The following is a 20,372-nucleotide window of genomic DNA, read 5'->3' as shown; positions in this document are numbered from 1 at the left end:
TCTTTCTTGTCTCGCCGGGCATTCTTGTATTTCTTGGCCAATTCACTTCTACCTCTTCCGGTTGTCACCGCCTCCACCGTTCTTCGCTGTCATTGGGACGTTACCGGGCGGTAAGTTCCGTCAGAATAGAAGCTCTTCAGCTGGAAGACAAGCATGTTCAGTTTTGGCACCCGTCTTTGCTGCTCTGGATGCAACAAGAGCAGAGCAGTGTTTCCAGTTTCTTCAGTCTGGTTCTTCCCAATTCAGAATAAATGTGTGGTCAGTTATTGTTTGTTCATAGTTTTGCCACGTCCAGATCTATGTGTGGATCATTTGTGGTTGATTAGTGTGTCATTATGTTGCTTACAATCAAGATGTTCTGAGCTCATAGACCATGTATTTTTTTTATGTTTTTTATAAAAGAAGGGCTCTCCCCTTTTGATTTTCATTAAGGAAGGGAAAAACAATCAGAAAAGGATAAAGAAGGGACGTTGGATAAAACAATCAAGCTAATCAGTGTCAAAAAACGTCTTACATTATGAGATGGAGGGAGTACTATACTATAGCAACCCATTACGCTTTTGAACCCAAAAATCCTCAATTTCGATTAATTCGGTTTAACCAAATGGTTTTCGGTTTCTAACCGAAAAAACTGAAATGCAAATGGTTTTCATATTTCAAAACTGACACTGAAACCTGGAAAAACCAAAATTTCGGTTCGGTTTGGTTGTTTGGTTCTGTTTTTAGTTTTCGGTTCGATTTTGCACACCTGACCACTAGAGCACGTCTTCATTGTGTGGAAATTAGACATGTAGGAATGACAATTTCTATTACCAATTGTTTTCAGTATTTGCTCGTGATTTTCGGTTACCAGTAGTTTATATCAGAGTATATTTATAACACACGATAAACCATACACTACAAAATGTACACTTAAAATTTTCTTATGAATGGTATTTATACTCATAATACGGAGAAGTGAACTCTCAGAATTAAGTTGCTCAGCACCTGTGTCAGCAACTTCAGAAGTATTTTTTTCCAAGAACACGCAAGAGCATTGCATGTCTTTTCTATTAAGGATGGGAAGAGAAACAAGAAATTGCTTTCATCAGTCATGAAATGTGCATCCCCTCACACGCGTGTCTTTTTGGGACCACCCATTTGCGAGGCTGGATGCCACCTGTTTTTTTTTCAGTTTTGATCTTTTTGTTTTGCTTTTTCTACTTTAAAATAATTCATGATTTCAAAGAACTTCCAAGTTTAAAAAATATCCAAATTTCAAAAAATACGAATGTTTAAAGAAAAAGTGTTTGAGCAATTATAAATGTTCATGAATTATAAAAATAGTCATGATTTTGAAACAAGTTCAGGAAATCATAAACTGTTCACAGATTTCAAAATCTTCATGATTTTGAAAAAAAAATGCTCTCATATAAAAACAATCATAATTTGGAAAATAATTGCCTACTCATAAATGGTACGTGAATTTTAACAAATGTTTGTGTAATCAGAAATTGTTCACACAAAAAAACATGTTCGTGAACTTAATTTTTTTTTCCCACATTTCAAAAAAGTTCATCCATTCAAACAATGTTCTCTAAAAATTTCATGATTCAGTAATTATAGATGCCTTTAAAAATGTTAATAGAAATGAAAAATATCGCGAATATAACAAAATGTTCCAAAAATTCTAATAATATACGTTGATTCAGAAAACGTTTGCTGATTCAAAGAAATATTCACAAGTTTCGTAAAAATATTCGTGAATGAGTAAAGAAATGATCATGAATTCCAAGAATATAACGAATTTAAAGAAGGATCTTAATTTTAAAAAAGAAACTCACGATTTCAAAAAACATTGTGAATTTGTAAAATGTTCATGATTTAATCAAATGCTCTCAATTTCTGAAAATATTCAAGAATATCAAAGATGTTCACAAACTGAAAAGGAATAAGAGACAAAAAAAAGGTAAACGGAAAAGAAAAAAAGAATAATAAAAAAGGAAAGACAAGAAAAAGCAATAAAAATATTGAGGTAAACAAATAAAAATAGAAAAAAAACCCAAAATTAAGACAAGGAAAGAAAGAAAAATAATAATAATAATAACCAGGTATTGGAAGCATCTAGAACATTCCAAAAATAAAAAAGGAGATAGTTTGGCCTGCCAAAATGTATGTAGCGTCGGTGGTGGGTACGCATTGCAATTAATTTTGAGGATTTGAAATAAAAGATAATCGATAGAAACAAAAAGTTCTAGAATTCGAAAATAGTTCATAGATTTTGAAACAAAAACGTGGATTTTGAAACAAAGTTCATGGATTTGAAATTTTCCATTGGTTCGATTAGAAGTTTACATATTTAGGTTATGTTTGAAGATTTTGAAAATAGTTCACAAGTGTAAAAAAAATCACGGATACAGAAAAGGTTCACTGTTTTTTTAAATCACGAGTTTGAAAATTTTATCGCATTGTTTTCAAAATGTTCAAGGATTGTAAAAACTACATAAATTTGCAAAACAAAAGATCAACAATTTCGAAAAAAAATCACAAATTTGAATGTTCATTGGTTATGAAAAAAGGTTCATAAATTTTGTAATTTTTCATGAATTTGTATGTATTCATGTATTTTGAAGAAAATTGTAGGATTCAAAAGAAAGTTCAGGATTTTGAATAATGTTCATGTGTTTTTTAAAAAAGGTTCATAAATTTAGATAATTTTTTTAATTTGTAAAAAGTTTGTGCATATAAAAGTAAAAAAGTGAAAAAAGAACAAAAAATGGAAAATGAAAGGAAAAGAAAAAGAAGAACACCAGAATAAAACACAGTACAATTCCTAAATGGGCCGGCCCACTCAGTCGGAGGAGCGTGCGCGAGTAACGGAAATACACTATAACCAAGCGGCGGAGGCTCCTGGCTACCTCCGGCAAGCCACGCTGCAAAGATGAATGTTGATGGCTGGTTGGCTAGGAGCGGAGCTCGAGGTGTGGCAGCAGTTATATGCAGAGACAAGGATGGTCGCTACCTCGGAGCATCAACCGTGGTGTTTGATGGCCTCGTCGATCCGGCTACCCTAGAAGCGCAAGCATGCAAAGAAGCTCTATCGCTTGCCTTTGATTTACACCTAGCTTCAGTAGTTGTGGCTACCGACTATGCAGAAGGGGTGGCGAACCTAGCACCTAAAGTTTCATGCCGGTATGTCACTGTCTTGCGGGAGATCAAGCACCAGCAAACCCTCTTTCAAGCTATCGATTTTGTCCACGAGAAGCGTCAATACAATGGCGAGGCTCACGCCCTTGCCAAGGCGGCTTTCTCTCTTCCATCTGGGCGCCATGTGTGGCCAGTAGCTATGCCTGATATAATTTGTATCCCTAGAAACATTATGATTTAATAAAGGGTCCAGATTCTCAAAAAAAAAGCGGCGGACGCACGTGCGTGGAATATGATCAGGGAGACTAGCTTCAGAGCACCTCGTCCGCGCCTTATGCGCTTGCTCGGCCCGGCAACGCTTACGTATAGGTTGTTTGGGCTGGCCTATTTAGCAGAACCGATCTACGCTTCTGTTCATTGGTGGTGGATACTGTTCTGGTATGTTGGCCCTATGGGGCCTTAGCAGGACAACTTTCCAATTGTTAATTACAACAAGCTTTGCCGTGCTCCGGTGATGGATGGTCCTTTGTGGCCTTCGACTTTCCTCCAGTGCTAATAGTTGTCGTTAGATGGTCTACGGATCTGAATGAATAATTTACTTCTGGGGTTTTTTGTAGTACCTTGACAGTTGATGAAGAGATTCAAATAAAGTTGACCATTGAACCTTTGACCACTTTCACCATTGAATTTTTTTAAAATTTGTAAAAGATCATTGATTAAAAAATATGTTCATGAATTTCTTAAAAAAGTTCGTGATTTGAAGAAAAATCATCAATTTTGAAAAAAATGGATTTGAAAATGTTCGTCAATTCTAAAAAAATCATAAATTTGAAAAAGTTCATTGATTCGAAAAAGTGATTGATTTGAATAAAGTTTGAGAATTTGAAAAAAAAAATTCATCTATTTTCAAAAAAATAGGGATTATTAAAAAGTTCATAGATTCTGAAAAAATGTTCATTGATAAAAATTACAAAAAACATTCACTAGAAAGTTAGCGGAAAACTGAAAAGGCTCACGGATTTGAAAAAAAAATCCATCAATCTGAAAAAAAAGTCATGCATTTAAAAAGGAAAAACAAATAGAAAAAGAAAACAGGAAATAAAACCGTGTATAAACCATAGAAAAACCATCCAAACCATATCGAAAGAAAAAGGAAACCAGAGTCCCTTTTGTAGAGTTACATTTTGACGCACAGAAAAGATAAAAAAGAGTAAGTAGGCATGAAAAGTGAGGTGTGCAAGTATGTTATCTCATGTACGCCCATTTTTTGATAGTTGAAGAAAAGATAAAGAAAATGTAAATGAGCCGAGCCCAGGATCAAGGGGCTGTAACCTGTTTGTAGAATAGCCTGCAAGCGTCAAATAGGAAATTGGGGCAAGCCTGGCCTCAAGCGAGGCTATAGTGGTCGGCCCATTATCATAGTGTGGGTGTGTCTTGTAGTTGTGTATCGGCTTTTTACCTCCTTTTTTATTTTTGTTCATATTTTCGAAAAATTGTAAATAGATATATTCAAGAAATTTGTTTACCAAAATTTAAAAAGTTCATTCCACATTTAAAATTGTTCATGAAGTGTAAACAATATTCAAGCAGCTCTAAAAAATTAATAGCATTTGAATAATGTTTTTTAATTAAAAAAACATGTTCAGTTGTTTCACAAAAAATGTAATAACATTAAAAAATTAAATAATTTTTCAGGAAATTCAAAATTTATTTCGTAGCATAAAAAAAGTGTATGCGCCATCTAAAAAATGTTCGTGATTTTTAAATATATGTTCATGAGATTTTTAGAAAGCGTTTGTACAATGTAAAAATTATATTTGTGTAGTTGAGAAAAATGTTTCGTGCCATTAAAAAATGTTCACTGTGTATTTGATGAATGTTTATCATGTATTCGACAAAAATCTTGAAAACATGTCTTTGAAAAAAAAATCTGTGATTCAAAAAATATTCAACATTTATCAAAACAATGTTCCACATGTATACCAAAAATTTATATTGTGTTGAAAAAAAAAACTGATAAAGAATTATGTATGAATGAACTACATGTGAAACTCTACAATGCATGTGCCTGCATGGATTTAAAGGTTCGAGGCAGGGTATGCGGTTGCCTGGATGGATCGCCCGTCGCTGTTACAGCCCAGTGCAATTCGCGATTTCTCGCAGGCGATGAGCTCGTCTAGAAAAACGACTCGCATGTATCATTGCTTGCCTCACTTCTCGGATGAATCTGGTCTTTGTGCGGAGTAAGGATAAAGTACAGTTTTGCATCGATGGAAATGATACACTGTGGAAGGCCTATGCTATCTTGCATAACGCTGAAGATTCTCAATTATTTGCTCCCTCTGGAATTTATCTACAGATTCGTATTTTAAGGAGCATGCCTGTCGAACTAAGTTTTTAAGGAGCACCTGTCACCAACTTCTTCTCCGACTGGTCCGATTATGATATCTGGAGGTTTGGTGATCGCCGGCGTTGTGGAGGTTGAGGTTGCTAAAATCGCCTCGGTCTTAATTCCATGGAAGGGGAGTTCTCTATTAAACTTTTTTCATTCTTTTAAACAAGAATCTCTAAATGAATTGTGGATACATCTATATCCCACACTAAAACAATTGAGTTTAATTGCAATCAAGAATAAAGAAGTCGTTCCTCATGCTAATTAGCCACTTTCCCATCTATGGAGATTTTGCAGACGTTGGATATTCAAGGTCAAATCTCACAATGTCCATAATTGCTACTCTCTCCATTCCTAAATATAAGTCCTTTGAGAGATTTCAATAATGATTACATACGAAACAAAATGAGTGAATCTATACTTTAAAATATGTCTATATACATCCATATATAGTCGATATTGAAATCTCTAAAAAGACTTATATTTAGGAACGAAAGGAGTATCCGTGAATGGCCATATGAATCCTATTTGAGGCCGCGATATAGTCTGTTGAAACTACTTTGGGTACACGATACCGAGGTTTCATCACCAATTCGCCACTTTCTTGATTTGTGGGATCCGTCAACCATGCAACTCGCGAGGTTGACTTGATCTTCCTGCGCCGCCGTGCCATTGTACACTTTCAGGTGGATATGCTAAATCTAAACATGTTTCGAAACAACGGCAATGTTGGAATTACCTCGGTCTCTGTCGGGGTTATTGTCAAGCTAAATGGATACAGCTTTCCACTCGTGCTTGAGGAGGATGATTTCATACCCGATGATGATATTATCCCTCTCATCTGGAAACACCATGATGATGGTCCGACCATGGGTCTAACCGTATAGGCTTAGCAAAAGGAGCCTGGTTAGTAGACCGAAAGACTAAGAGCATCTCTAGCCGTTGGCACCTCCAAGAACATCACCGAATCAAAAAAGTTGGTGTCTTAGGGGTCATCCAGTGAAATCCGGCGAAATAAAAAGGGCATGTTCCCAGTCACACCCCACCCTAAGCAAAAGTTTGTGAGGAGAATGATTAAGTGGGCCAAGAAAAAAAACATGTGGTGAGACTCGAAACTTCCGCCGGCGCCCCCAAGAGACCCCCCAACGTGTCAGATTTCACATGAGTTTGCCGACGCTATTTTGACGCCCTGAGGGGCGTTGGGGGCGTGGCTGGGCCGTTTTTCGGTAAAAAGCGCCGAGCCTAAAATTGAGTCTAAAAAGATGTCCTGGGGGCTAGTGGAGATGCTCTAAGGTGGTCTAGGCATTCATGACCTTCAGGTTAAGAATTACTTTTTACTTGTGTCCGACTTAGAGAATCCCGCCTAGCCCCATCCCGGTGGTGCGTCTAGCATCATCAGTGGGTGTGCGGAGATGTGTCTCCTGCAGGTCTATCTTTGGTGGATCTACTCAGATCTAGTACTCGTCCGTCTACGTTAATGTGTCTTCAGGTTGGATCATTTTGATCTACGCTACTCTTCATCGGTGGCGGTTGTTGTTCTGATGCGCTGGTCCTATGGTTCTTAGCACGACGACTTCCCGACTGTCTACTACAATAAGTTCTGCCTAGCTCCAGCAAGGGAGGGAAGATGACGGTGGTGCGCCTTCGGCTCGCTTCAGTACTTGTAATCGTCGTTAGGTGGTCTACGGTTCTCGATTTAATTTTTACCATTTCTGATCGTTGTACCACCATGATTGAAATTAAATAGATTAAAAGTATTCCCGCAAAAAAAATATTTCTTACTTAGTAAATGGTTGTTCAAACTATTTACTCAGGATGACATTTAACCAACTTTGTTGCACAATAAGTATCTAGAGCAAAAAGTTGTGTCTCAGGCATGTTGAAAACTTCAAGACTCGCACTTTGGGCTGGTCCGATAGCGGAAAAGAAACACCTTTTTCTTTGGATCTTTAGTGATAAAGGATAGCTTGGAGATACAACTCTGAAAGGATAATTGGCTAGGAGACGTCACTCTTTGGGAATAGTGTCCAACCTTGAACCACATTGTACATGATAAAAATGGTACTCTTCCGCATGTTTTCAATTCATCCTGTCAGATATATCATTTAGGTGGGATTTGATTTGCCCCCGCCTTATGTCATGGAAAAATCTTCTATCCCGTTTGGATCTGATTAGCCCGACACAATGATCAGATGTGTTTTTCTTGTATCTCACTATGGTATGTCCTTCATAATCAACTCTATGTACCATGCACTTACGCACTCAAAGATTTTAATGGATAATAATAATCAAATTTGGAAGTCAAAGATTCCAGTAAAAGTTAAGATTTATATGTGATGTCTTAATAAGGGGACTCGTAATAACTAAAGACAATCTCACTCATCGCAATTGGCAATGAAGCGAGAACTGTAGTTTCTGTAATCGCGACAAGACAATCAAACACTTTTTCTTTTAGTGCAAGTTCATTTTTGTGTTGTTATCAATATTTATGATACTTGGTGAACGGAATTGCAAATAGGTTGAAAACATTAACAATGATGGTTGCTTCTGTCTTATTATGGTCGCTTCGGTCTTATTATGATCGCTGTACCAATGTATAAATGATATTATTTTTAGTTGCAAAAACTCTACTGTTTTGAAGGTAATTTTTCGCTGTACGCATTGTCTTTGTACGTGGTTTACGCTACACCCAACAGAGTACTAACCCATGTTCAATGCAATGTGTATGCGGTTGGCTATAGAGGTTTTTACCCAATATGAATGACATAGTGCCGGTCCTATATTGCTTTACGGTTGCCCATATTTTCGGGTTTTTATCTTTTCTTTTGTCGGACATTTGATGTTTGACTATGTACATCTTAAACTATGCAGAGGTGGAAAGTTACTCATCTTAACTGGTTTTGTAGCCTGTTGATGTTATATTTTTTTTAGTTAATAAAACACTATTTTTCTCACAAAAAAAATAAAAATTATTTATCAGGAAAAAAAAGAACTTATCTACAGACTCTCTGTCTTGGTTAGAGCCTTTTTTTTAGGGATATCTCGGTAAGAGCTGACGGATGATATTTTTGACTTGTCTTGTTGTCGTGTATGCCGGCCTGCATTTTGTATATTACAAGTCTAGTTCTTATCTTAGCGCAGGCCACGTGTGAGCATATATTCATATTTTTACAAGTGGCCTGGCCCGATCGTGGTCAAGTCGTACTTTCATATTGCCCTCAGATCAGCTAATTTCCAAGAGGCAGCGTCGACGGCTTAACCAAGCCAGCTGCTAAATTACTTAATTGTCGCAGAATAAATTAAACGAGAAAATGTAGTCCAATCACTACAAAGATCATGCTTGTATAAGTGCGAGGGATCCTACATACTATGCCATATCCTTCCCGTCAACTAGCAAACTCTTCGACCTGCTCCATACCCCCCCTGGCGGCACCTTGGAATCTTGGATCTCCTGCAGGTAGATGCAAACTCTGTGCTTTTACCAACTAAATTAAGCATCTTTTGTGGCCCAATTTGTGTTTGATGATCCCCTTATGCAAGTGGCCAGCGGCAAGCTGCTGTTATCGTTTTCGTTTGATAGATTCCTTCCTGTTCTAGCTCTGTTTCTTGATGCATACGCAGACTATAAATCCAATGAATAGCTTTGTCCTTCAAGCTTCACACAGGTCCTTTTTCTAGATCTGATCATTTCCCTGCCCGATCTGCACACACATCTTCACATATGTATGTATATATCGATGCCTCAAGTCCTGGGTTCTATTTCCTTTAACTTACTTATTATGATGCCCTTGTCTAAAAAAACCTTATTTGATGCCCGTCAAATCTCGTATCGCTCGTCCTAGTCCGCGGACAGGACTTCATATACTTTATAATTAGCGGTGTATAAGATCTAATCTATCTACCTATCCATTGTAGTACACTAAATACATAATACAAAAGAAACAGTGAGATGTATTGAAAACAGTCCTCGATTTGATGGACCATCCTTTAATGGTAGATCATAATCATTAGAGTTACATACCATAAGATCTGTCAATTCGATCTACATAGCTATAGACATTTGTAAGAGATAATACAGTACCTAAACAGGAGTATAAATAAGCAGTTATGCATGGCTTAGTAAAATCTGATCTGAAAACCAGTGAAGATCGTCTGTGTCTATTTTCTTGCACAAGCGAGAGCTCTAGTAAACTTTGTCTTAGACTGATCAGTTCCCTTCAATCTCAGTATGCTTGTCTCAGTACGTGCAAACTGTACCTTACCTTTACCCTAAAAAAACGAAACTGTATCTTACCTTTGTTATAAAATGAGAGCTCTACAAGTTTTTCTAAAGTGATGCGACGTTTACACTTGTTGTCACGCATGAGGACACCACGTCAGGCAGGTTCATCTGATGGGCCGAGCCGGCCGAAGAGAAAGAAGCGGCCCAACCGTGTATTCGACCCAACGACCTGGGAAATGTGATATGTAGTCAAGCGAGGTTGTCTCAAAAAAAAAAGTAGTCAAGCGAGGAGGGTGATCGGTATCGCAGAAGTGACTGGGTGTAGTCTTTCCCATTTTCCCTTCCTCTATTTCCCGAACCCTAGTTCCTCCTCTCTCCCCGAATCCCCAAATTCCTCTACCCCAATCTCCCTGAATCGATGAACTAGATCAAGAAGAGGCACGTAACAGTTGTTTATCTTGAAAATCATAAAAGGAAAAACAATAGGGTTTAAAATACATGAATGCGCCAAGACTACGACCCAGGATCGCTTGATGGGCAAGCATGTGGCGCATAGACAACTTGGTCTTTTCCCCCGTTTGGATTAGGGTGCTGGTTTTTGTTAGCGCACTGGCGTTCCATGCCATGCGGTCGTGTTGTGGACTTGTGGTAGTAGCTCTTGTGTCCAGTTTTCTTTTGTTTCTTTACTGTTCTTCTGAAACTTGATATTTTTTTCCATTTCTGTTTTAACATTATCCATGTTTACACTTTTCCTTTTCATTTTTGGAATACATATCAACTTTTACATAGTGAACATTTAACGTATACAGGTTGAACATTTTTCATATACACGGTCAGCATTTTTCGATACATGCTTAAACTTTATCCAAATACGTGTTGAACATTTTTAAAATTCATATTTAACATTTTTTAATAGACAATGACCATTTGTAAACACATATTGAACGTTTTTCAAAAACTCCACATTTTTTTATAACATGTGAACATTTCCTGAGTGCTAATGAACATTTTTCTGGCACAGATATGTTTTTAGAAAAATTGTGCGGACAATTTTGTACATTTCATGAACATTAAAATTTCATGAAAATATTTTTGAATGGGTGAATATTTTTAAAATTTCATGGACAATATTTTTATGTTACAAACAAATTTAAGAATTACATGATCACAATTTTAAATTTTCATGACTTTTAAAAAAAATCAAAAACATATTTAATGACATGAACATTTTTCTTAAATGGCATGAACGTGTAAAATTGCACGAACAATTTTTTACTTTCCATTAACATTTTCTAATGTGGTAAACGTTTATAAATTTTAATGTCTAAACATTATTTACAAATTTATAAGCATTCTTTCTAAATTGTCATCAACAGTTTTAGAAAGTGTTTTATATAGACGTTATTTTTTTTCTTTTCAAAAGAGAGAGCTGACAGACAGCAGTTGTTGACAAGAACGAACTGCAGTGTGCTCATCTTGAACAAAACATATCAACTGCAACGGCAACTGATTTGTATTCTGTCATAAGCTAATAGAAGGGACGTACACAACCGAGAGCAAACATTTGGTGCTCAGGTACCATAGTGCTAGTTTTTTTTATATATATTTAGAAGTTTCTAGAAAAATCAAAAAATTTATGTGAAAACTTGAATGTATTTACTAGGGATCCATGAAATTTTGTTTATTAATTTGTAATCTGTACAAAGAACAAAATTCTGGCCAAAAAATAAACAAAAGCGACCCATTGGAAAATATATATTTATATTTTTATACGCCACATGTGAAAGTAAAATATTGTGAAGTTTTGCACATACGTTTATACATGTGTGTATACAGGACCCTCTAAAAAAAGTCTATACAACAACCCCTCAAAAAAATCAAGTCTATACAGCAAGCTGAAGTATAGTAAAAACTATATGTTGGGATAACAAAATATACACTCCTAAAAACAAAAGGAAAAGCCAACGCAAGGCTCCATCAAGCCGATAGGTCAATGGCTAGGAGGTGACGCAAGACGGCGGCCCACTGCAATCAGAGAATCCATCATGCTGCCCTACCAGCCCATGTGGTTGTCAGTGCTGCAAGAAGGCCAAAAATCAAACACAGAGTTAGAGGTACATCGTAAAAAAGACATGCTTGATGATCATCTTGTTATGAGTCGTCCGACGGGTTTAGGTCATCACCACGAACACTAACCATAAGAGGCATTTCCTCCCAACAAGTACAGTTGGCCCTACTTTCCAAGAACTTAACTTAGGCCCCAGAGACCCACGGTCAACTCTCCATAGGAAGCGGGTAGCGGTATGCCAAGCCAACATAGAAGAGCCCCAACGAGGTCAGGTGGTAGGATATGACGCCCGGAGTGTCCGGTAGCATTGGTGGGAGGGCCACCCATAAGGCATCCGAAGCTACGGTTTCCTTGGATTATCGAAATGGTATGTTCCAATTCTTATTGTGGGTGGCCAAGGAAATCAGAATCATCAGGTCTGAGCAGATCGCAAAAAGATCAGGAAACTCGTGCAAAGCGGAAACCTGCCAAGCCATTGGTCCAGCGAGAAGATGGTCCCTTCTCCATTGCCTATGATGATGCTGAGCCCAAGGAGAATACCATGTTTGATTGATTAGAGAGACTTATAAAACTGAAAACCTCCCCTACCTCTATGAACGCAGGCAAGAAGAGAATGACCCTACTGGTATTTCGCTTTACTAAGTTGCAACCATAAGGCCCTTCATGCCGAGAATCCGCCACACGCATCTGGAAGGCCTCCTTGGAGGCCTGAATCCTCCAACTCCAACTCAAAATGGCGGGACCTTCTGTGTACAAACTAGCCCTAACTTAGTCGCCACCATTTGCTCTCTCTCATCCATAGAGACTCCCCGAGCCACTATTAATGACCTGGCCGGTGGTGTCGGAGAAAGATGCTGGCCAACAAGGATGCCGCGCTGAGGCATTGGGTCGTTGCTGCCATGTCACGTGCTTGGTGTTTTGCGAGCTTGGTAGCGGTCATGTCTATTCTTTCCATACAATTTGTATGCATATATGCTAACTATGTGAAAGGGTTTCCATGTTATTAGAGAGATAAACAGAAGACGTCCAAGCTAGCGTTATACCATGACGACAAAGGAGTTTTCACTCCAGTTACTAAAAGAAATTACGGATAATTTTTCTGAGAAGCACATCATTGGTCATGGTGGCTATGGAGTAGTTTACAAGGTATGCCAATATGATTATTACCTACGTCGATCTTGTTATAATTTCAAAATGATATAATTGTATGCACCTTCATGAACCAATGTAGCAGGGAGTGCTGGCTGATGGGGAAGAGATTGCTCTCAAAAGGCTTTATCCCGTGCCTGGGCTTGATGACACGCAATTTACGAACGAGTTTAATAATCTTATGAAGGCCCAACATCCAAATGTTACCCGGCTGATTGGCTACTGTTATAATGTAAAAAATGAACGCGTTAAGCTCAATGATAAGTATGTTTTTGCCCATTCGGATGAAAAAGTTCTATGCTTCGAATACTTGAAGGGTGGAAGCCTTGACAAGCACATTTCAGGTATGATGGTGCTCTACTTAAACCTTATTATTATTTTGCATGTAAATCAAAATTAGCCTTATTATTATTATTTTTAGCGTCTTGGTAATATGATGCATGTTTACTTCCACAGATGAATCGTGCGGACTCAATTGGCACACCCGCTTCAAAATTATTAAGGGCATTTGTGAGGGCTTAAATTATCTTCACAATGGATCCAAAGATCCTATTTACCATCTTGACTTGAAACCCGAGAATATAATGTTGGACGAGAATATGGTCCCCAAAATTGGAGATTTTGGTTTGTCGAGACTCTTCCCCTCAGCACGAACCTATGTCACAATCAAAGTCATAGGAACAATGTAAGTTGATATGCCTCATGATATATAATCAGCTTGTCTGGAAAAATATTGAAAGAAAGTGCATTGGATACATACCATGCAGTGGATACATGCCACCAGAATTCATCGAGAGACGCGAAATTACATCAAAGTTTGATATATTCAGTTTGGGTGTTACGATCACGAGGATAGTGGCTGGATATGACGGCTACTCCAAATGTGCACGCATGTCTCTAGAAGAATTTATTAAGCATGTATGGAAGATATCTTGTATTATGAAAACAATTTTTTCCACATATATTATATTCATATTGTGATGCATTAATTTTCATGCCACCTTTCGCATTGCGTTCCAACTTTGTAGGTGCATGAAAACTGGGAAAAACGGTTACAAGACACAATGTCGTCGTACACACCAGAGCAAGTTACAACATGCATCAAAATAGCATTAAGCTGCGTGGAAAACACGCGTGAGAAAAGGCCTAATATTGCCGAAATTGTTGATAAACTGAACATGGTTGATACAACAGAAAGTTTATCTACAAGCCAGGTATATACGTTGGGCAGAAACATATTACACCCCTTTCCATATTGATCATGTATGTGGCCACTAGTGCCACAATTGTCATTTCTGAGAAGGAGGTACACGTGATTGACCGCATCACATATCCTCTATAATTACCCACACGAACTTCCCACTCATGATGAATGCTTACTTAATAATTTCATTTTGTTCTTTACCTAGTAGTCGTTTTGTACATTTATTATGGGAGTGATAAGTAGGCAAAGTTGATAATTAATCCGCCCATTTGGAAATAGATGGTGTTTTAGACATGGACACCGTGTCCAACATGAATTATGACCATTACTTTTCATATGAATATATAAGTAAAAAATATGTAAGTATTATATTAAGAAAATATTTTCCGTAGAAATCTGAAATCAAATGATGGTGTACTCCTACTAACTAATATAGAACTCACTGAAAATTGTGTTTTAGATAATTTTGACACGGTACTCCTACTAACTAATTAAGCTACTATAGTGATTAGGAAAATATATATATCTTTCACCAAATTTTTCTTAATAAACACAATTTTCAGTGAGGTCTAGATTAAACTACCGAATCAAACTGATGTACTCCTACTAATTAATAAGCTACTATAGTGATTAGGAAAATATATATCTTTCACCAAATTGCTTTTGAAAAAAAAACAGAGCCCCGCGCCCACCCACTAAATGATATCAATTTTGAACTACATATAGTGCAATGTTAATGTTGGGTTTGATATATATTAAGTCACAACAAATTTATTTTCTAAGATGAAAAAAAAAATCATTTGATGCTACTGTATAGTATTATTGATGTAAACTCTTTTTAAAGAGTAGATTCCATTTTGTACACAACTTACAAGATGCCTTTATAAAGGACTAATCATCTTAAGTGCTGTATGCCTGTATATGCAGATCGCCAAGAAACGAAGCTGGAACTCAGGTAATTATCTTGATTAATATAGTTCGTCAAGAAAAAACCTAGAATATCATCTGGTCTCTAATTTCAAGTTGCTATTGCCCAAACCAATATCTTCTCATCAGTCTAAGTAGCTCCAAGATCGTGATTAACTGGCAATTGCATCCTGGACCCCAGACATTCTTGTTGAATGAATTTGAGTCTATCGAGAACTGAAAGAAATTATGTTCACCGACCAAACTTCATCATGAATTAAAGAAAGAGCAGTTTTAGCATGCTCCCTCTTACCCCCTCTTACTCCCTCTTTTCACAGGAGAGGTAAGAGTATGTTCAGATCGACTACATACTCTTACCTCTTCTGTGAAAAGAGGACACTTAAGATGAAAAAATTATCAGCACCCTTGGTGTTCAGTAAACTGCTAGACTTTTCTTTATTTTTAACAGGTGATCAGTTTTTGAAACACCTACCAGAGCGGCTCAGCTTCTTCCCCGTTGGCGCGCGGGACGTTTTGTCGGCGCCGGCTGGCCCTTTCTCCCGCTTGTCCCCGCTCGGAGCCGGTGCCACGCTGGCGGAGTCGACGAAGATGCTGGGATGCCACGTGTACAGCAAATACTTCGGCTCGCGCAAGGCGCGGGAGCGGTGGTGGCGATCGCTGCTGGTGCTCTGGATCATCGGCTCCACGCTCGCCTCCTTCCACCTCTTCCACTACATCAACTCCAACGCCGTCGAGAAGCGCCGGGACTCGCTCGCCAGCATGTGCGACGAGCGCGCCCGCATGCTCCAGGATCAGTTCAACGTCAGCATGAACCACCTCCATGCCCTCGCCATCCTCGTCAACACCTTCCACCACTCCGGGAATCCTTCCTCCATCAACCAGGTACGGCTGGCTCAACTTCTTCTCGCTCTGCTCTCCGTTCCACCTTCAACGGCGACGGCGGAGTCGATTTATGTTTGTTTTCGTTGGCTGCAGGTGACATTCGCGACGTACATGGAGAGGACGGCGTTCGAGCGGCCGCTGACAAGCGGGGTCGCTTACGCGGTGCGGGTCACGCACGCCGAGCGGGACCAGTTCGAGCGGCAGCAGGGGTGGAGCATCAAGAAGATGTACTCCCCGAATTCGCAGGGGGAGGGGGACGCCGCCGGGGCGATGATCCGCGAGCCGGACGAGGAGTACGCCCCTGTCATCTTCGCGCAGGACGCCTACAAGAACGTCATCTCATTTGACATGCTCTCCGGCGCTGTGCGTGAGGATTTGCTTGCTTTTTTTTTTTGAAAAATGAGGATTTGCTTGCTTTCGTATATATCTCGGTTGTTTCCTTTTTTTCCCACTGTCAAGCTAACTAGATTTATCCTTTAGCCTAGTGCCCGCCGTCCGTATAAAACCGGAACTGTTGGTGCTCACCATGTGGTTTTACAGCTCAGCGCTGTTGCATGTGTTTTAACAGTATTTTCTTTTACCAACTTACAGTGTGGTTAAAACTAGCCATGATGGCCTTCCCTCAAAAAAAAAAATAACTTACAGTGTGGTTATTTATTATCTTGGTTTAATTTATTTTGAGGAATAATTGTATATTCGGAATCAATTATGTGTCATGCTAATTTTCCTGGGAACATTGTTTGATGCTAAAGAGGGGCATTTGGTTTGCTTTCGTACAGGATGATCGCGAAAACATCATACGAGCTAGAGAATCTGGGAGGGGTGCTCTGACTGCTCCTTTCCAGCTACTGAATGGCCGCATCGGTGTGATCTTGACATACTCTGTGTACACGTCCGAGGCCGTTGTAAATGCGAGGCCGCAGGAGCTCACCCAAGCTGCCATAGGGTAAAATCTACACGAGCATCTTATTAAAGCCAATATGTTATATATGCAACAGATTCTCTAACTGGTTGCTTTTGCTTGCAAACAGCTATCTAGGTGCCATAATTGATATGGAAGCACTTGTTGATAAGTTGCTTCATCAGCTTGCGGGGAAGCAATCCATCATGGTAAACGTGTATGATACTACTTATGAGTACCCAATCCGTATGTACGGTTCGAATGATAAAGGCAGTGGGATGTACCATAACAGCTCGCTCAACTTTGGCGATCCGTCTAGAAGGCATGTGATGCATTGCAGGTGATTGATTTTTCGCTTTCCCTTTTGTAAGTCCTGCAATAGAGAATTAGGGATGCATTCAACATACTTTTTTTTTGCAAGTGATGCATTCAACATACTGTTCACGTGTCTTGTTTAGAAAACTGATCACCTGTTAAACATAAAATAAAAATCTAGCAGTTTACTGAACTCCAAGTGGTCTTCATTGGGTTGGCCAGCGCATATGCGTTTGGGTAGGAGGTCCCAGGAAATGAGGGCATCATCTTAAGTGCAAGAAACTTAAATTATAATATGATGAAATATGATAATATTAATACTCCATGATTAGAAACAATATGGTTCTAATCCCGTTTGATTGAATTCAAACAATAATTTTATTGTTTCATGTCTGTACCAGTGTAATATTTACAATCTCGTGACACCACCATATATTTTTAAGCTAGTCACTGATATCCCATGATACTAATAAAAGGAGGATGTACCATATAGATGATTGGTGGTTTTGCATTTTTGTGATAAGTTTGGCGATATTTTTCCTTTTATAAGATATTAATATATTTTAGCTAAAATACAATGGCCTATTTTACGGTGACCTCTTTAGGTACACTTGGGAAGATGGACGGTTAGGTGAATGATTGACTTTCTTACTCTGTTCAACCTAGGCTTCGTAGGAGTAGGTGATTATCAATAAGAGTCTACCAAACAGATAGGCTGATGTTTTAATATCTCTCATCTTTTTTGTTGTATTATATCTTTATCCAATAAATCACTACTAAGAAAAAAATATAAGTAGGGTCACATTCGTGATGGGTAGGCTCAGGACCCCACCATTGGTATCTTGGTCAAATACTAGTGGCGGGTAGGAATTATAAACGCCATTGGTGTATACACATCAGTGGCAGACCCAAAATTTCACCTGCTGCTAGTAAATTCTTACCAAAGTAGCCGTGGGTTAAATGCACGAGTGGCGGGTGCTCCTAGGTTGCTCGCCGGTGTACTAGTACCACTTGGAGGGCACATATCGCTGACCGCCACACGTATATTTCGCCCTATGATCAAATTTGATCAAAGTTACCGGTGGCGGGTTCATATCGCCGCACGCCACTAGTGCAATCGCAATAATTGAGGTGGTTGGGCTAGTAGCTTTTCCCACCCATCTTCTTCGTCACTTTCACTTCTCCAACCTCATCTCCTTCTCCCTCTTACTCCTCTTCCACCATTTCCCATCTAGCCACCTCTACCACCTTATGGGACCCATTTTTTCATGTAGCTAGCCACTCTCACTCTCTTTGCCATCTTAACCCATCCATTAATACCCACACACACACACTCTCTCTCTCCCATCTCCATTACAAACACTCTCTTTCTCTCTCTACCCTCGTTAATCTAGGTGGAAGTAGCTGGGCCCACCAAATTAAACAACCCCCACCCCCTCCATAATAAGTTTGTTGGCTACCTTCCTTAATTAATTAGCTAAGACGCATCATCGATTCAACCTTCACCACCACATTGGATACTTTTCGGCGAGTATTTTTGCAAGACATATGACGCATGAGTATAGTATGGGCATATATTTGGTTGTGTTATGCCAGGGCCATTGAGCCGAGGCAACATTTGGTTGCTCGCGATGAATTTGCTTCCTCTTTGTTGTCTTTCTTTTTCAAGGAATACAAATAAGCGCCAACATTCTGACGAAATGCTGATTCATTTTCATTTCATTGAATTTTTGGCACTCAATACGTCCCATTTTAGCAAAGATCATGCCAAAAATTCAAATTTGCATCTTTTTAGAATAAACTAATGAATTCAATTATGTATTTGTTATAGGTGGTGATGGAAAGATGGATCAAAGTTGGATGTATAAAACCAGACCCTGGGTGTCAAAAAATTCCTTTCAAGGTTTGACTAAGTTCTTAGAGGTTGCGGTGCAAGATATGACACAAAGGGGTGCCAAAAAAATATGTTGTACATGTTGTGTTTGCGGAAACATTATTCTCTGTATACACTTGACTCTGGCAAGTTGCATCAACACTTGTTGTAAATGGTTTCATGCCTGGTTGTACAAGATGGCAAGTCATGTTGAGGAGGATGATTGGATGTCAGATGAAGAAGCAGGGCATGTAGACTCAGAATAAGAAGGGAGATGGAGCACCAAGAGGCCGGACATGATGAATAGTCTAATGGACATGAAGAGGCCTAATCAGTGAAGTGTCCAATGGACATGAAGAAGCTGAAGCGGACACGACACACATAGGAGGAAAGTTGGCCGGAATGGTCTAGGGCCCTCATGTGCAAGAGTTGATTATGGAAGAGACTACCAGTGAGAGAGGGGCTTGTGGAGAGGCTGCCAAACTAGAGACTCTTAGAAAGACTCAAAAACTCCATTGTACATGGGTTGCAAGCCGAAACACACCCGCCTTAGTGTCACAATCAATCTTGTGGACATCAAGGCAACAACCAATAGCACGGACACGTCCCTCGATATGAACCTAACGTGCTGCCTAAAAGTATCAATGATGCCAAGAAGGTGGTGTGCCCTCTTGATATGGAGCCGATAAACTACCACACATGCAAACTACATCTTCTTTATTGGAACAAGCACTCTAAGCTTAACTCACAGAATATAGCTTCATCAAGCAGCTTGGTGAAAATATCGATAAGTTGCTTCTTGGTGCCAACATGCAAAATTTCAATGTCTTTGTGTGCCACATGATCGTGAAGAAAATGATGACAATATAAATATTCTTGGTTTAGCTATGTTGCATGGGGTTCTCAGTGATCTGGATTGCACTTTCATTGTCACATAAAAGAGGCATTTTGTCACATTCACTAGTAGAAAAACGAACATTAGGAGCGCCTCCCCCCCCCCCCCCCCCCCGGGAAGTGGTTGTGACCAAACAGAACAAAGTCACCTATAATACCACCATCGGATGTGGTTATTTTTCCTATCCAAAGCACTGGACACAGTCAGGATAACAAAACCGCCCACGATATATACTGGAGGCAGTTGGTAATTAGTAACCGCCTCTAGTTTCCCATTGTCCACTGCTACAGCTGTGAACAACACTGACCCCTCATCACTGACCGACCACCATTCATTGGGCATAGATGAGGCCTATCACTGACTGGCGATGAAATGTTCGTCGGTGATATGTTGTTGAAGCCATGAATGGGTGGTTAGT

At 39.1% G+C, this 20,372-nt stretch overlaps 1 protein-coding gene across 4 annotated transcripts; it reads left to right on the top strand.

The window, feature by feature from the left end:
* The first annotated feature begins 8,798 nt into the window (after positions 1–8,798).
* Positions 8,799–19,633, top strand: LOC125517412 (putative U-box domain-containing protein 53). 4 transcript variants are annotated; one of them, XM_048682608.1, is made up of 12 exons: positions 8,799–8,975; positions 12,799–12,954; positions 13,040–13,301; positions 13,414–13,642; positions 13,725–13,875; positions 13,986–14,171; positions 15,089–15,116; positions 15,537–15,970; positions 16,064–16,333; positions 16,750–16,916; positions 17,002–17,211; positions 19,018–19,633. In XM_048682608.1, the coding sequence occupies exons 2-12, from the start codon at positions 12,853–12,855 to the stop codon at positions 19,022–19,024; spliced, it is 2,046 nt and encodes a 681-aa protein (XP_048538565.1). In that variant the 5' UTR covers positions 8,799–8,975; positions 12,799–12,852; the 3' UTR covers positions 19,025–19,633. The 4 variants fall into 4 exon arrangements, with proteins under 4 accessions (XP_048538565.1, XP_048538564.1, XP_048538566.1 ...); XM_048682607.1 differs by having other exon boundaries at positions 8,800–8,975; positions 12,816–12,954; XM_048682609.1 differs by having other exon boundaries at positions 8,801–8,975; positions 12,816–12,954; positions 13,043–13,301.
* The last annotated feature ends 739 nt before the right edge of the window (positions 19,634–20,372 follow it).

The sequence above is a fragment of the Triticum urartu genome, chromosome 6 (assembly GCF_003073215.2).
Source record: "Triticum urartu cultivar G1812 chromosome 6, Tu2.1, whole genome shotgun sequence".
Classification (NCBI taxonomy): Eukaryota; Viridiplantae; Streptophyta; class Magnoliopsida; order Poales; family Poaceae; genus Triticum; species Triticum urartu.
This window is presented reverse-complemented; position numbering and strand designations above follow the sequence as displayed.

Excerpts from the sequence above, each read along its gene's own strand:
- LOC125517412 (XM_048682608.1), top strand. The coding sequence starts at position 12,853 with ATGACGACAAAGGAGTTTTCACTCCAGTTACTAAAAGAAATTACGGAT. Across the intron at positions 13,302-13,413 it reads CCTTGACAAGCACATTTCAG|ATGAATCGTGCGGACTCAAT; the intron begins GTATGATGGTGC and ends TTACTTCCACAG. Across the intron at positions 16,917-17,001 it reads CTCACCCAAGCTGCCATAGG|CTATCTAGGTGCCATAATTG; the intron begins GTAAAATCTACA and ends GCTTGCAAACAG.